At 42.3% G+C, this 17,792-nt stretch overlaps 1 protein-coding gene across 15 annotated transcripts in view; it reads left to right on the plus strand.

Moving 5' to 3' along the window:
• The first annotated feature begins 2,791 nt into the window (after positions 1 to 2,791).
• Positions 2,792 to 17,792, plus strand: part of LOC102768505 (CLIP-associating protein 1) — a 138,951-nt gene continuing 123,950 nt past the window's right edge. For 5 of the 15 annotated variants that reach the window (XM_015572490.1, XM_015572493.1, XM_015572495.1 and 2 more), the window contains exons 1-7: positions 2,793 to 2,849; positions 8,397 to 8,549; positions 11,242 to 11,315; positions 12,981 to 13,073; positions 14,014 to 14,159; positions 15,008 to 15,143; positions 16,050 to 16,120. In XM_015572490.1, the coding sequence (XP_015427976.1) occupies positions 2,834 to 2,849; positions 8,397 to 8,549; positions 11,242 to 11,315; positions 12,981 to 13,073; positions 14,014 to 14,159; positions 15,008 to 15,143; positions 16,050 to 16,120 (689 nt within the window). In that variant the 5' untranslated portion in view covers positions 2,793 to 2,833. Of the gene's footprint in view, positions 2,850 to 8,396; positions 8,550 to 11,241; positions 11,316 to 12,980; positions 13,074 to 14,013; positions 14,160 to 15,007; positions 15,144 to 16,049; positions 16,121 to 17,792 lie in introns of all 15 variants that reach the window. The other 10 variants (XM_015572500.1, XM_015572499.1, XM_015572497.1 and 7 more) reach the window with 5 other exon arrangements.

Below are 17,792 nucleotides of genomic sequence, written 5' to 3' on the forward strand. Positions count from 1 at the left end.
GGACTAGGGGTCTGGTGTTGGGCCGGGAACCCCTTGTTCCTTATGGGAGGCCTTGGCAGGGGAGATATCCCTTCTGATTGAAAACATGCCGTGCGTCCCATCAGTGATTCTCTCTCATCGTTGATGTTTCTTGCCCTCTCTCGCCCTCTCTCTTCCTCTCTGAAATTTAAAAAAATGCCCTAACCAGTTTGGCTCAGTGGATAGAGTGTCAACCTTTTTGATGTGGTTGAAAGAGGCAGCGAGTACTGGCATTTACCTACGCTGCCATCTCGGTTCTCCAGTAATAATGCTTCTTTGAATAGGTAACAAAAGCCCTGGATTTGAGCTAAGTTGAAAGAAACTATTAATGTAATAGCAATACTCTTAGGGAAGAAATGAGTTTCATCCTTGGTTGTATTTCGTGACATATTCAAATTGCTTTCTAAGACGTGTAATTGGTCATATTTATATAAAGTGTAAGAATTGTGACTAAATCAACAAGTAAAAAACAGCTGAGTAGCAATTAGTCCTGTCTGTAATAGAATACTTTTCTTGTTGCTAGGTTACCCCTAAGGTCTTTCAGCTTTGACTGGCAGGAATATGGGAGTATAAAATACATTGTGTTATAGATGTTTCTCTTTTTTCCGTCTCTAGATCACTAGCAAACTCCTTGAAGCAAAAATTACAGTTTTTCTTTCCTTGGGTTTTGAACGCAAATTATTTTCTATTTAAGCTTTTGTTCTTTCAATCATGCAGATATGTGTATGTTCACGGGGAACTTGGTTTTCAGCATGGAAGAGCTAGTTATTAAAGACTGGTTAGTGTCCTTCATCCGCAGCTACTTCCTGATCTTTAATTGGATTTGACTGAAGCGAGGCCCATGGACATGAATTTGGTTAAATATGTTCATGTTTTTGAGTTTCATAAGCAAAGCTAACATGTTTATGAGGAAAGAATGAAAATATCATACTGGTAAATCCATGAACATATCATCATTCAGAATTGCCTGAAATCTGGCTGAATGGAAGTCCTACAACTAGAAAGCCAAAGAAAAAGACAAAATATTTATTTGCCAACAAAACTATAAACTAGATAAAAGATAATCAATTGGCCTTTGTACATGAATATATCTAGTTTATCATTTTACTGCCAAATGCATCCTACCTAATTTTTTTTACTGAAAATTTTTATAATTTGAAAAATGTTACATATCTTTTTAAGTTGTTGGAAATGAGAAATACTTGTGCAAGTCTGATAACAAATAGACCAATGATTGTTAGGTAAGATCTGAATTGTTGCCCAGTGTAGCTACGACTAAGTGTCAACAATAAGGAACACCCAAACCCATAAGAATTTTTATAATTTTATTTGAGCCAAACTGATGACAATTGCTGGGGAGCAAAATCTCAACAGAATGAGAAAATGCTCCAGAGAATGTACCTTATTTTATACATCAGAATCAAAGAGAAAGACACGATCTTCATTGGTGGTAGATTAGGGGGGCGGGAGAAAGGAAAGTGGGGATTAGATATAAAGTGAAATAAAGAGAGACACTTCTTTTGCATTGATGGGTATAGGATAGTTAACAGTTAACAGTATAGCACATAGAGATGGTATTGGGGGAACAAGATAACAATGAGGGTTCCGTGGTCTGATGCTTTGGTGGGAGATTGTGCTCTGAGGAGTCTGGAAAAGGGATTTCTCAGGCATTCCAAAGGTATGTTATCTTAGCTGCAAAAAGACAGTTGACAGGCTCAGTTAAGGTAAAGATTGACCTTTGTCAAGGAAGATGCTAGCCTAGGATAGGACTACTCACCATGACTTGCTTTTCATTAGGAAGTTTGAATTCCAGACCATCCCATATGGCTACTCGTGGTCTCTGAGTTTGTAAGGCTGTCATGCAGGCCTCCCCTGAGCTTGTCATGTTTAGTATGTGGCCCCTTTTTCACCCACAAGAGCATTCACTTAAAAGTGAATTTATTGCCTGTTGTTTTATTAAAAAGCTAAGCATTCATTATTTTGCATAGTCTTTAAAACAATGCTGATGCCAGCCAGTTTGGGTTAGTGGATAAAGCATTGACCTGCGGACTGAAGGGTCCCAGGTTGGGTTCAGGCCCAGGGCACATGCCCAGGTTGCGGGCTCGATCCCCAGTAAGGGGTGAGCAGGAGGCAGCTGATCGGTGACTCTCATCATTGATGTTTCTGTCTCTCTCCCTCCCTTCCTCTCTGAAATAAAAACATATATTTAAAAACAATGCTGCTAATGGTTCCCAGGCCCTCCCATGCTTGTCTGTTGGACTCTGCATGTCCCAAGGTGTGGGATTCTGGTCAGTGTCTTAGGAAAGTGTTGCCGTGGTCAGGCTCAGGGATAAGCTGGTGGAAAGCTGGCCAGTGTGCTGTGCTCGGAAGACCACCTGAAGCGGCCGGGAGGTGACAGTTTCTGAGACCAGCCTAAGCTACAGCTGACAGTTTGCTTTCTCTTCTGTGTGGAAGTAAGATTGCTTTTTGACATTGTTCTCATTTAAGGTTTATGTTTGTAATGTTCTTCTCTGTTTTCAAGAGGAAAAGTCAGATAGTTCGTTAAATTTTTAAAAAAACTAGTTTTAAAGAAGGCTGCCTTACATGAGTAAAGCCAGATGGAAAAGGTTCACCTCCCCCCCAACCCCTTCTCCCCTCCCCCCTTTAAAAAACCACTGTTATATATAGTCCAGCTTTTATTTTGGAATAGGGTGCAGTTGTCCGCGTGCAGATCACACTGCAGAAGGCCGTGGGTGGGAGCTGCTGATGCAAGTTGCTGTGGGTAGATACAGCTTTCAGAGCACTGTTTGTATTGGTACCAAGATCCCTGACAAACATGACTACTGGGAAAGGTAGGCTCTTCTAATACATTCTGAAATTTTGCTGTTTGGGAAATAAATACAATATGTAAATGTTTAAGTTTTTAAATATTGTGGCTGAAACTTAGGAAAATAATTGCCATGCACATTTGCATTTAGGCAGGGAAAACTGTGAAACCTACAGATACGTTCACGTTAACCTTTGAGGACCAGAGAGGAAGTAGATACAGTAAAACCAGATTGCTGAGTTTTCCTCAGCCTCTGGGTTCCATGTACTTCTAATTTCTTTCTGCTCTTGTACTCACGGTATGTGGAGTTACGTTACAATTGCAATACATCTGTCAGTAGGAATAAGCTGTCCTGAGAGGAATCTAGCGGCTAGAAATGCCAGGACTTTAGCTGTGGGAAGAGGGAGACACAGGGAATTACCGCAGTGACGGGTGCTGCCTTTCTTCTTGAGAATCAGTTTATACAATTGTCCCTTCCCTTTCAAAGACTTGCATTTTAAAAATGCAAAAGTGGAACCGAAAAACTACTAGAGAAGTGTTGTTTTCAGAAAACCTTGTTGAGTAGTCTTCAGTCTTCACAGGGACTCCCTGCGCACAGGTTTGCGTTTGAAGGAGAGTGGGCTTGGTGTGATGGGGACACCTGTTCCGCTGTCTTGCTTCCCTCTGGGTGGCCTTCCTGGCAGGCTTTGAATTTGTTGTCTCTGAAGGATATTGCCATACCCTGCAACGGAAACAAGATGTAATAACAGACTCTGCCACTATATAGGTACTGTGCTGAGTAAATTTGCTGTGTTTATTTTGTAGGGGATTGTGAAGGTGTGTATTTATCTCCTTATACTAAATTTGGTTCAGTTTGCAGAAAGTGGTCATATTGGAAGATAAGCATTTCTGCTTATTAGTTGTGTTTTCACACTGGGGATTTAAAGCATAGAATGATGGTATTTCTTTTCATTTCCTCCCTCATGACATTATTCTGTATTCAGGTTGAGCTGCTGTGGGAAATCAACACCTGGCTGGAGGGTTAAATCACTCCTGTCTGGAGTGGCCTCTTTCAGAGCCCTTCACTTGACAATTTGACAGTGTGTTGCTTATAGCATTTATCTTAAGTTGTTGTATTTGTTATTATTTTTTAAACGACAGGGCAAAATAATTATGGAAGTCAACTAATGTATTAAAAGCCATGGAGAGAGCCTGTAGATCTGAATTTAAAACGAAGACTTTTTCATTTGGTAATTCCTTCAAATTGTGTCCTTGAAATGCAAGCTTAGAAGCATTGGTAACTTTTACCTTAAGTGGCTGCAAATGTAGTAGGAAACAAGGTTTAAAAGCTGATTTTTGTGGTTGTGGCATATTTGAATTTTCCTCTATGAAGCCATGATTAACAAAGACCATTAGCAGTCTGCAGAATACAATACCAACAATTCTGCCACAATTGAGTGGAGAGTATTTTAGTATCTTCAGAGCACTTTCCTGAGTGCCTTTTGTTTGTCTTTGTTTTATGATCCGCACAGCAGCCCCTGAGGAGTAGGCAGGGCAGCTTTTAAACGTGGGCACAGAAGGCTTCAGGTTTTCTCTGTTTGTGCTGGTGCTGGACAGAGAGCGGGCCAGGGACCTTGTCGTCTTAGTCCTTTCAGGTCTTAGTCCTTTCAGCAAAACCCGTGGGCAAGCTCAGTGCTTCCTGTCTGCTGCTGGGATAAAGCGCGTCTTTGTTTCTGACGTTGCACCATTTTCAGTCGCTGCCTTGGGGAGTAATTAAGAATTGAAAGCATTCAAAGAGATACAGTGGGGCCTTGACTTACGAGTGTCCCGACTAACGTGTTTTTCCAGATACATTTTTTTGCTTTGAGTTGCGAGCTAAAGTTCGGGTTACGAACCAGCTTCAGATACCCCACCGCTAGTTGGCGCAGCAAATGTCACAGCGAACGCCACAACATCAGCCCAGCATCACGTGTCTCACTCGTTCACTTTTTTAAAATATATTTTATTGATTTTTTACAAGGAGGAAGGGAGAGGGATAGAGAGGTAGAAACATCGATGAGAGAGCATCATCGATCAGCCGCCTCCTGTACACTCCCCACTGGGGATGTGCCCGCAACCAAGGTACATGCCCTTGACTGGAATCGAACATGGGACCCTCAAGTCCGCAGGCCGATGCTCTGTCCACTGAGGGCACTCGTTCACTTTTTGATTTGACATATGAGTAATTTGAGTTACGAGCTCCGTCATGGAACGAATTAAACTCATAAGTCAAGGCCCTACTGTATTATTAAACAGGCACTAGTACTCTATAACCAAGTTTTAGACACTTTGAAGTGTGGTTTTCCTAATCAGTTGTTTGCCAGTTGATAGGGGCTCCCGGGGAGGCAGTCTGGGAGAGGAAAGTGTATTATAAACCTGGCGAGTTTGTTTTCAAAATCCGTTTGGTGTAATGCTGCAGGGCAGATGAACAGGGGCCCTGTGTGCTTTCTCAAAGTCCGCAGGCCGATGCTCTGTCCACTGAGGGCACTCGTTCACTTTTTGATTTGACATACGAGTAATTTGAGTTACGAGCTCCGTCATGGAACGAATTAAACTTGTAAGTCAAGGCCCTACTGTATTATTAAACAGGCACTAGTACTCTATAACCAAGTTTTAGACACTTTGAAGTGTGGTTTTCCTAATCAGTTGTTTGCCAGTTGATAGGGGCTCCCGGGGAGGCAGTCTGGGAGAGGAAAGTGTATTATAAACCTGGCGAGTTTGTTTTCAAAATCCGTTTGGTGTAATGCTGCAGGGCAGATGAACAGGGGCCCTGTGTGCTTTCTCAGAAACGGAGGTTTTTGTTGTAGGCCATTTTCTTCGGAGCTGAATTTTTTTTTTTTAAAGATATCTTACTGATTTTTACAGGAGGAAGGGAGAGGGATAGAGAGTTAGAAACATTGATGAGAGAGAAGCATCTATCAGCTGCCTCCAGCACACCCCCTACTGGGGATGTGCCCCCAACCAAGGTACATGCCCTTGGCCGAAATCAACCCCAGGCCCCTGGAGTCCGCAGGCCGACAATATAACAACAACAATAACAAAACAAAATCCCACCTATCTCTTGTTCTTTCATAAAACAAGGACTATTAACACCAATAAAAAATAAGAAAGATATATTTTGGAATAAAGGATAGTCCTTAAAGTGAACTAAATTTAACTCTAAGATTAATTACAGGTTTGTCCTTACAGTTCTCAGTTTGGTGCAGACTGGTGTAAATCATCCAAAAATGTCACCAGTACTTGTAAGTGGCTTTTGTGCTTAGAGGGTGGATATAAGTGGGCAAGTGACTTCAGGGCAGCGTAGATAGAATCCCTCACACTGCGGCTGCAGGAGTGGTGTGTGACCTGCTCTGATAGCTTGTCTCTCAGCTTTGCTTTTCTCCCACACAAGTTGGGGATAGTAATTCCTGCACCACTGTGAGGGGTAAATGAGAGGGTGCATGTAGCTAGCCTGGCATAAGACCTGGCCCATGAATACAGGACACCATCCACTGTGGCACCTTCACACGGTCTAATGGGAGGTGACAAGTTGGGCTGGGTGTTTAAAGCGATATAAATTGATGTTTTTGTTTAGATATGGAAAGCTCTCTGAAGAAAAACAAAAGCAGAATCGTGTGTAATAAGCCCAGATCCAGGTTTCCGACAGCAACGGGACTTCATGGGGAAATGACTGATTTTAGAGCTGGAGCAGGGAACATACCCAGTGAGTCTGGTACCTCTTGATGCCAGAAAGTAAGGACCTGCTCAAGCAAGACAGAACAAAAGGCAGTCATGGGGTGTCCGAGGGACACAGGCCTCGACTGAAAGATTCTCAGTGGTCAGAGCCGGAACAAGTTGAGCAATAAAACAAAGTAGTATTGGCTTATTACCCAAAGTATAAACTCAGTAGTGGTGAGTCCATACCAGTAAGCAAGGGAGACAGACAACTCTCCCACGCGGAGTTACTCCCGGTCAGCTTTGTAGCTCTCCAGCCTAGGAGAGGAGAGCATGACTCCCACGCTGTGTGTCATGAGCACAGCGGCTTCTCCAGAGGGCAGTGCGGCCAGCCGGACACACACTCCCGTAGGGGACCAAGGCCCATGTCAGGAGGCTAGTTGATGGCCTGTTCTGTTGATGTGATGTGATGAGATGTGATGTGATGTGATGTGATGTGATGTGATGTGATGAGATGAGATGTGAGTGGCATTTTATCTTGTAGTTTTCCTTCCCCAAACCCATAAACTCGATCTAACCGTGAAGGAAAAATCAGGTAAATATTTGCAGATTGAAGGATATCTGTGAACGCTCCTACCCGTCAGGGTTACTCCTGGAAGCTGTCAGGGAAGTCTGAGGACTCACAACCTGGAGGAGCCTAGGGAGGTGTGATGACTGCGTGTCGCTTGGTATCCTTAGTGGGATCTGGAACAGATAAAGGACAGTAGGAGAAAAGGAAGGAACTCTGAATAAACGATGGATTTTAGTTAATAATAACGTATCAAAAGCGCACTGCTAATATTAGATGTTAATAGTAGGGAGACTGTGCGTGGGGTAAATGGGAACTCTGTGCTGTCTTCACAACTGCTCTGTCACTCGAGCGCTATTCCAAAATAGAAAGTTAAAAACAAAAGTCTGGAAACTAGTAGTGGAGTGGGAGAGAAGCTATTCTCATTTTATTTTCTTGTAATATTTGAGCTATTTAATTATGTTTATACATGCATTAATTTTGTTCTTTGAGAAAGGTTCCGTAGTGGGATTATATGCTTTTATTTTTATGTTTTTTTAAATTTAAATTCTTTTTTTTTTCTTTTCTTTTTTTTTTTTAAATTTAAATTCTTTATTGTTGAAAGTATTACATATGTCTCCTTTCCCCTCCATTGACCCCTCTCCAGCCACCCCCGCCCTCCCAGCACATACCCTCTTCCCCCTACTGTCTGTGTCCATTGCTTATGCTTATAGACATACATACAGTTCCTTTGGTTGATCTCTTATCTGCCACCCCTTCCCTCTGAGGTTTGACAGTCTGTTCAATGCTTTTTAAAAAAAGTATATTTTTATTGATTTCAGAGAAGAAGGAAGAGGGAGAGAGAGATAGAAACATCAGTGATGAGAGAGAATCAATTGACTGCTTCCTGCACGTCCCACGCTGGGGATCGAGCCCACAACTTGGGCATGTGCCCTGACTGGGAATCCAGCCGTGACCTCCTGGTTCATAGGTCAACACTCAACCCCTGAGCCGTGCCGGCAGGGGATGCCAGCTGTTATCTAAAACTGCATTGACCGAACGGTCAAAAACATGCTAAATGTTTCTAGGTGGTGGCCTTACGAGAGATTGCTTTCTTCTTTATGTGTTGTCTATTTTCCAAATGGGCGGAGAGGGTCCCAGATTAGTGAGAGTGAACTGGATGGTGGGCTGCATTCTGGACTTACCTGAGGCCTGGACAGACCCTGGACAGGCACTCAGATTCCAAAAGAGGAGGCAAGCTATTCACCTCTAAGGCTAGATGTTTGAAGTTCAGGCAAAAAAGTTCTTAAAAAACACAACAAAAAAACAGTGATTTCTGTGCTCACTCTTCAGATAAAAATTTTGATGATGAAGATTCTGTGGATGGTAACAGACCTTCCTCTGCCAGTTCTACATCATCCAAAGCTCCACCAAGCTCGCGGAGAAACGCTGGAATGGGGACCACCCGGCGGTTTGGATCATCCACTCTCGGGTCTAAGTCTTCAGGTAATTCCAGCCCTGGGGGGCGTTGTGGGGTAAGCTGTGCAAGCTTTTGAGACCAGACGTGCGTGGTACTTGCCTCTGGGTCCTTCAGAAGTGAAGCAGTCTCGCTTGCAATATGTTTCTGCTGCCGTTCTTTAGCTTCTGTGCTGTCGGTGGTGAGGAGTTGGAGGGATGTAAATTTGAGATGCCGTGTTGCCACCTTTTGGTAAGCAGAGCCTGTAGGACAGTGATTCTCAACCTTCCTAATACCGCGACCCTTTAATATAGTTCCTCATGTTGTGGTGACCCCCAACCATAAAATTATTTTCGTTGCTACTTCATAATTATAATCTTGCTACTGTTATGAATCGTAATGTAAATATCTGATATGCAGGATGTATTTTCATTGTTACAAATTGAACATATATATGTGTTTTCCGGTGGTCTTAGGCGATCCTTGTGAAAGGGGTCGCGACCCACAGGTTGAGAACCGCGGCTGTAGGAGCATGAAGCCCACACCCAGGGAAGCGGAGCTAAGAGATAGAGGAAGAGCATTTGTTGATTGTTGGGATCTAGCGGTGTCTGAAATGGGGCCTTTTTAGCCAGTTTTTATTTATCAAGACAGACTATCCAGAAGTCAGATTGTATCTTCTGTCTTTAAAATGTATTTTGTTTCTCCAGGTAGCATTATTCCTTGTGAGATTAGTATAGATATTAAATTAAGTAAATAGGAGGGATTAGTTCCTTGAGGCTTGAAAATTGATTTACAAAGATTTCCTCCCTAAATCCCTCCTCCCACCCCCGAATTTGGACAGTTTGAGTCCTTATTGTCTACTTTCATTTTGATGTCACATTGTGCATTTATATGCAAATTTCCTACTTTTTACTTCTAAAATATTATGTGGCCACTGGTTTTAGACGGTGCTCCTGTTAGCATTGGGCTTTTGAGCTTGCTGATGTGCTGAGTTAAAGCTGGAGCCGGGTTAGCACCCGCCTGCCGCGTCCTACCTGTCTTGGCTGCTCTCCGAACTGGCCCTGGAGTGCCGGAGTCTGGACCGGAGCTGCGCGTGCACTGCAGGGCCACTGCCAGCAGCCCTGTCTGCTTGGAGAGCGTGAACCTCTAACTTTTTTAGGGGAGTGCATTTAAAAATTTTTATTTTTGTTACTGAGCTTAAATTCACATAGCATAAAATTAACCATTTTAAAGGTCACAATTCATTGGCAGTTAGTACATTCACAGTATTGTGCACCTACCACTTCTAGTTCCAACACAGTTTCCTCACCCCAAAAGAAAGCCCCACACTCTTTACCCATTGCTCCCCTTCCTCCCAGCCCCTGGCCACCACAGTCTGCATTTTGTTCCCGAGACTTTACCTATGCTGGCTTTTTGGAGAAATGAGATCTCTGCTCTGGCTTCTTTCACTGAGCATGTTTTTGAGGGTCATCTGCGTTGTAGCATGTATCAGTACTTCACTCCTCTTATGGCCATACAGCCTTCGACTCCTTTTTCTTGATCTATTCTTGAGTGGTGTCAATTCTACAAATAAGGTTTCAGAAAGTTCTGCATGATCAGACCACTTCATTTCCTTCCCACTCTTCACCCAGACGTTCCTTCCAAAAGTCTCAGCTGTGTAAACTAGCAGAGACACCAGCCCTGTCTCCCCTTCGGCCCTGACCTCATCTCTTCCCCATTTTGCCTAGCATCATGGCCATGAAGTTCCTTGTTGGCTCCTTCTTGTCAGATTCCTTAGGTCTTGGAGTCCTCTTCCCTTCGTGGGTACGTGGGGCAGTGCCTTACGCAGAGGAGGCACTCAGGACCTGTCTGCTCAGTGGGATCCAGTCCTAGTGCTAGAACAGGCACAGAGCACCCCAGCTCAGTGCGTGACTGTCACCTGTCCATAGTTGGCCTGTAAATGCAGTGTGAGTGAGTGTTCATCGGGGGTTGGCATGCATGTACTGCTGCCAGGAGTTGTCCATAAAGCCCTTTTCTGTGCGGATTCCAGCAGGACACCAATCACCAGAGAGATGTCTGGTAAGAAGCTCTAGAGAAGCACTCACAGGGACCAATGTGAATCAATGAGGGTTACAAGGATGACTGCAGACACCAGTTCTGAAATCTTTAGTATGAAAAACAGCAACTGTAAGATGTCATAAGATTTTATGTGTGGCGTTCATAATAGCAAAAAGAAAAAACGTGCTCCTAAATGACAGCAATTAACTTTTAAGTATACAAAGCATCTTACAACAATTTTATAGGGGAACTTACTACTGATGTATGAATGAAAAATTGACAATTATCATGAGTTCAAAGGAAATGAAAATGTTTTAAGGCTAATGCAAAGTTGAAATGAAACTGTTAAATGCGTTAGAATTTATTTTAATTGGTTGTGTATTGACCCATGAACCAGGAGGTCACAGTTTGATTCCCAATCAGGGCACATGCGAGGTTGCAGGCTCGATCCCCAAGAGAGTGTGTGTAGGAGGCAGCCGATCAAAGATTCTCATTATTGATGTTTCTATCTCTCCCTCTTCCTTCCCCTCTAAAATCAATAAAAACATATTTTTTAAAAAATCAGTAAAATATTGTGGAATCACAACACTTGATATTTTTATTAAGCTTTAAAGAAATGATAACAAATCTACCAAACTATAATGTTTATTGTATTCAGATTCTTCCAATGCACTTAATTTATATTTTAAAATAAATTTTTTATAGCTCCAAAAGAAGGAGCTGGCGCTGTTGATGAAGAGGATTTTATTAAAGCCTTTGACGACGTACCTGCAGTGCAGGTGAGTGAGGATGTTTGAGTTTGATTAAAAGCAAGGAGAGGCTTACTCTTCAAATTTCACTTTTCAAATATGTGGTATGGGAAATTCCTTACTCGGTAAGTAATTTTAAGTATCAAGACTACAGGAGATCTGAGGTTGCAGACTAGAAAGTGTTGGACCTTTTATAGCTGAAATGAGCAAAAGTCAAGGCCCAGGATGTTCTTACAGTAAGAACCAGAAGTAAGTTGCTTCCTCTAGTAGCAGGTTGGTGGGTCAGGGCACATAAAAGAGGGGGGAAGGGAATGATTAGATTATACAAAGGAACAAAGAAGCATGCTTCTTTAGGGATTTTTCTTAGAAAAATTTGTAAATTTGAAGGGTTTTGGTGTCTGAGAAGCTATGAAGAATGGTTTGATAAAAGTTTATTTATGCCATCTTGATGCTTCACTTAAGTACCTAACAGATGAAGCAAAGGTATTGATGAAAGTTGGGGTAAAGTCATACATTTTATCTGCTTTGAATGTCACAGTGTTTTTTTTATCAATGACCGGAGGTAGCAATACTTTTCTTAGCCTACATTGGCTATCCAATGCTCTGGATTCCTATAGCATTTTATGTCTATACTAGAGGCCCAGTGCATGGATTTGTGCACTGGCGGGGCCCCTCAGCCTGGCCTGTGCCTTCTCGCAATACGGGACACTTTGGAGGATATTGGACTGCCGGTTTTGGCCCAACCCCCGCAGGCCAGGCCAGGCCGAATAGGGCAGAAGCCGGCAGTCCGACATCCCCCGAGGGATGTAGTAGTGTGCAAAGCAGCAGACAGCCGGGGAGGAGCCCGAGCCTGGGCGGGCGCCACGCCACACCACTCCCACTCATCCTTGCCCCGCTGCGCCACTGCTGCTCGGGTAGCACAGCTGTGGAGGCAGGAGAAGTTTGTGCCGCTGCAGCTGCGCTTGTCAGCCATGAGCCTGGCATCTGGCACCCATCGGTCAGCTGAGTGGTGCTCCTGCTGTGAGAAGGCACTGACCAACAGCGGGCAGTCCTGTGTTGAGCGTCTGCCTCCTGGTGGTCAGCGCACATCATAGCGGCTGATCCACCGACTGTTCTGTCCTTGGTCGTTTAGGCTTTTATATATATAGATGAATTGCTTGTTAACTACTGTTTGGTTTCCATATGTGTGTAAATAAGATAACAGGCATCTTAGGCTAAGTTTCATCTTTAAGTCCTTGATCTTCCCAGCATGTCTCATTCCTGGTTGATGATTCTCCTACCTGTCTTATCAGATGTGGGAGTAAATGAAAAAGTAGATTTGAAAGTGATGGATGTGAAACGGATTGTGTAATGCCCTGCTATATGTGCTACTGGGAATCCTAAAGGACTTGTGCACCACTGACCGTTCCCAGCAGGTCGTGTTCTTTTTAAATGGCGAGCCATCTGTTAAGTTTACCATAAAGGTGTATTTGAGGCTGGGTTACCCATATATGGGCACCAGATCTAGTGGGTACATGCTCACAAGAGGGATGAAGCTCACTCTAGGACAAATCTGTCCAGATGTTATCTTATAGGCTCTTCTGGAAAATGAAATGATTTATTTTACTAAATGCTCTTTACTTCATGTAATTAAGAAATAATCTTTTTTATTCTGTACATTATCTTATGCTTATTGTAAATTAATTTTGCTTACAGATTTATTCCAGTCGAGACCTCGAGGAATCCATAAACAAGATTAGGGAAATATTATCTGATGACAAGCATGATTGGGAGCAAAGAGTAAATGCTGTAAGCCAGTGATTTTATGTGATTACATTTTCACTAGAGTTATTTATATCTTCTAAACTCTTTATTTTGAAATTGGGATACAGCTCTAATGAATTTTAAGGAGTAAATATTTTAAATAAAAATGACTGCATTAACATTTTACCTTTTGGTAGAGTACCTCACATCTATTTTTAAAGCATGCAAACTTACACCTTTATGCAGATCCTATATTTTTAACAAAGACCTAATTGTGGAATGTCTGGTGATGCCTTCCACTTTCACCTGGTAAAGACAGCGAAGCTGCTTTTCAGTGGCATTTAGTGTGATCCTCTCGTCCTTCCTCCACATTGCATGCTAGAAAGTCCTGTCTGTCTGTTTTTAAAAGTAGATTAATGAAAGCAAGTAGCTGAACGTTAAAGGGACGGTGTATCTGATCTGAGAAAGCTGTTTTTACAGTGGTTGGCTGGCAAAAAGAGGGGTGGTAAGAAAGCTATTGTATTCCCTTTCAAATTCAGACCAGCTTTTAGTAATGATACAATGGAGGATACTAAAAGAGACTGTAGGATTGCTACTTCCTTTGATTTATTAAATAAATGGCAGTTGGAGTGGGTGTGGGGGAAGGTAAGCTTAGGAAGGAAGAGCCTTTTACAAGCTAAAATGCAGGCTCTGGTGATTTTGTCATTAGGGTAGAATGTATACACTAAGGTGTTTTCAATTTAAAATGCATTTTGTAGAATTGTATTTATCATAGATACTACATTTTAAAAATTGTTCTTATTTTTACTATGTAGATTTGTTCCATATATTAGCTAACATTTAATTGGCTTAGTTCTTTTTGGAAAACTATTTCTATATCATTTAAGATTGACATTGATCTCTCATATTTGTTGGCTTCTGTTATCCCGTATGTTCTGTTTTAGGAACAGTTTTGTATATCTCCTAATTTTCTCTATCCCATTAGCTAAAAAAGATTAGATCTTTACTTTTGGCTGGTGCTGCTGAATATGATAACTTCTTTCAACATTTGAGACTTTTGGATGGAGCCTTTAAACTATCTGCTAAGGATCTGCGGTCTCAGGTAGTGCGGGAGGCTTGTATCACGTTGGGGTAAGGACTGCAAAGCTCCAGATTCTCACGTCATAACATCCTAGGCACAGACTTTGGGCAGTTCATGGCTCTGTCCGATGGGTCTTGCTAATGTTACTCCCGTCTAGTGTCCAAGACCCATTCCAGTTACACTGCTGCTAATACTTTTACAATACTTCTCACCCAATTATGTAAAGTATGACAGATTTTAAACTTTATTCCGTGACTTAGCTCTGAAGCAGTTGTTACTAATAATACTGAAAAATGAAATTTATAAACTTGTTTCTCAGCTTTTTCATTGATTCTGCTGACACGAGATAGCATGCTTATCAGAATTTTTTATTGTTTCTAGAAGAGTACTCTAGCTATAAAATTAAAGACATGCAATGTAGTCTAGTAAATGTTTATCCTACTTAAACTGAATCTGGACCAATGTTTGGAGCTGCAGCTTCTGTGTTAGGAAGTATGTCAGAATATCAGAGGAGCAGTGACATCAGATGGCATTGCGGCTGTTTAACAGCTTTGGCTGCAGTCAGATGTTGAAGCATGAATATTTTATGTTGAAAATAAAAAGGGTGAAAGAGAAAGAGTGAGGCAGCTTTTCCCTGTTTATGTTTTATTAGTGTATGATAAATTTGTCTTTCGCTATTTGAATTCTAATTTGTTGGAAATGATTTACTTTTTTTTAAAAGGAGCAATGGGCTACTGGCTATTTGCCAAGTCCTCTACATGTACATTGGAAAGATTTGAAACCCTTGTCCTTAATTTCTAAATAACTTTAAATGAAGGTTCTAAAATGTTAAGAGTTTTATATGCTTCTCTGTTTGCAAGAAATAGAACTACAGTCCAGTATTCATTTCTTATTTTAGGCATCTGTCATCAGTTCTGGGGAATAAGTTTGACCATGGAGCTGAAGCCATTATGCCAACTATCTTTAATTTAATTCCAAACAGTGCCAAAATTATGGCCACTTCTGGTGTTGTAGCTGTTAGGTTAATCATTCGGGTAAGTATTGGCCTTTTGCCCCACTTAATTATAGCACATGAGCCTTTCACATTCCATCACGTGAATTATGGATGCGGTGTATAGTCACTGAGGTGTTGATCGTGGACTCATCATTGCTTGTAAATATTGGAGCATCCCCATCTGCTTCTGAGTTTCTACTGTTATTCACATCTCCACATTACGCTCCCTTTCCTTCCTTCCTAATGCCTGGTTGCTCCACTCCAGGTATTTGTGGTTTTGTTACTCACCTGTAATTGTTATTTACTTAATAGTAGATAGCAGAGAAACAAAATATTCTCTTTAGTTCAGCTTTCTAAACGTTCATTTACATTTAAGTAATTATTTAAGTAATTTATATACAAGTTTTCAGTAAAATTCAGTTGTTCACAACAGCTTAAAATGAAAGTTCTCCATATCACCGCTCCCCACTCTCAAGTCCCTTTTCCCAGAGGCAGCCCTTGCCGCTGAGGCTTGAGGTTAACCAAAGTCTACCCAGAATATTCTGATTATTGTGGTTACTTACTTTGTATTACTTTTAGTGCTTACTATTTGCACTGCCTGCTTAATATTAAACCGAAAGCCGTTTTTGGGCATTGCCATATTAAAACAATATCAAAATAAATTGGTCTGCTGACCTCTTTTGAACTCAATCGGACCTCTGTTGCTCAGACAATTTAGATTTTATTTCAACTAGTTGTTTTAATTTTAGACATTTACATCTCATGTCGGTTTTAGCTCTGTAAATGTTGTTATGGCCTTTGGCAATCTCAATGATACCCTTTTGTCCTTTTTAAATCAGTGAAATTGTAATCTGAATATATATGTACTTTCGGTAGGTTAGTAAGGAAGTGGTTGTCCTAGTTTTGTTTTTATATTTTCAAGTGTTCGTTTTTTTGTTCTTCTCAGCACACACACATCCCTAGGCTAATACCTGTGATAACAAGCAACTGTACCTCCAAGTCTGTTGCAGTTAGAAGGTAAAATTTTAAACAGTTTCTTATTATTTTTGCAATGTTTAAAAACCAAGACAAATTTCAATAGGAAAAAGTTTGTTTGAAATGTTTAATAGTATTAAAGATTGCTGCAATAAATAACTTTATATTGAAGAATTATGATTTAAATTATCGGGAAAGTAAATTTGGACAATCTTGATTATTTGTGCGTGCATCATGCAAGAGAGAGAACGAACGAACGAATGAATGAATGTGTGTATGTGTTGGTATGTGAGTTAATTGGGGTTTGGGTGGGGGGAGGGGAAAGGATCCTCTGTACATCTTTCCCTGAGATAATCTGTCTACCTGTGTCATTGGTGTACCCTTTGAAGGAAGACAGTAACTGTGTATGTGCAAGAAAAAAATGAATAGCAGTTGTTTCATAGTAATAGGTAGGAGGAGGTGTGTGTGTTTGCATCTTCTGATAGTGATTTCTGGGATTCTGGATTCTGACCAATCACCCGCTTCTGCACAGTTATGGGAGATACACGCAGAAGGTACACACCTGCATGGCTAGGCCTTTGTTCCTAACCCCGTTTTGTCTTGGGTCCTGGTGAGCCCTAGATCACAGGTGAGGAATACAGGCTCTCTCGCTGGGATTTGTGATTCTTGACTCTTGAGTCTCAGGGTCTTTTGAGAGTCTATTCAGATCTGCGGGCCCTCTTCCCAGGCAAATGTAAATACACAGGGTGGTTTATGTAGGTTTTGTGAAGCCTCTCCAGGGACTGTGTCAGGAGCTTTATAGTGTACATAACAGGCAGCAGCCTCCTGGCTCCATCCTGCAGGGCGGTGTCTTGATTCTAGCCAGTGAAAGAGCCCTCCCCCCACAGGCTTCCACCCAGTCACGTCAGCTGCCTGCTGTTCCCGCCTTTCCTGGGGTGTCATGTTGGTCCTGCCAGGGCTCCATGGATAGGGGATCCTTTTAAGCATGAGGTGGCCCCATATCCATCTTATGGGCACAGGGTAGTCATGCAGAAGGAAAGGGCAATCATCCACCTATATAAGTCAAGAAAGAAATGTGCTCCTCCCACTGAAAAAGCTTAATTTTGAGCTGCAAGGCCACATTGCATAGAGCTGAGAAGGCAGCCTGCCCTGGACCCACTCAGCTCTCCCTGGGATCAGCGCAGAGCGGCTTCGCCTCTCCTAGAGCTCAGCGTGCAGAGGCAGCAGGGACGGGGCTGCCATTGGTCCCGAGGAGGCAGACTTGGGGAGGACATTGCCTTGTCCCACGTACGGACTATTTGGCCTGAGAGGACCCTGTGCAGAGTTGTTCTGCGGGGCCACAGTCACTTAGGTGAAAGGGTTCGGCACTTAGTAAAAGCTTAATGGATGCTAACCCGTGTTAGAATTTGCTGCTGCTGCTGCTATTGTCTTACTGTTGTAGGTTTCCTAGAGCAGTGCAGAGGTGTTTTTCCTTTGTGTAAGGCAGAGTTGCTACAGTGAGCTGACACCCATCTTTGTGGTGGACATTGCAGGGTGTTTGGTGCAGTAGCCGGCGTGGGCTGCCCTAAAAGACTGCACTGGGTGACTGACAGCAGAGATGTACTCAGTTCTGGAGCCGGCGAGCTGTGGGCAGGGTGCCTGATGGTTGGTTCCAAGGAGGGTAGCTTGCAGATGGCAGCCTTCTCTCTGTGTCTTCACAAGACGGAGGGAAAGA

This window comes from Myotis davidii, unplaced genomic scaffold (assembly GCF_000327345.1).
Source record: "Myotis davidii unplaced genomic scaffold, ASM32734v1 scaffold249, whole genome shotgun sequence".
NCBI classification, from domain to species: domain Eukaryota; kingdom Metazoa; phylum Chordata; class Mammalia; order Chiroptera; family Vespertilionidae; genus Myotis; species Myotis davidii.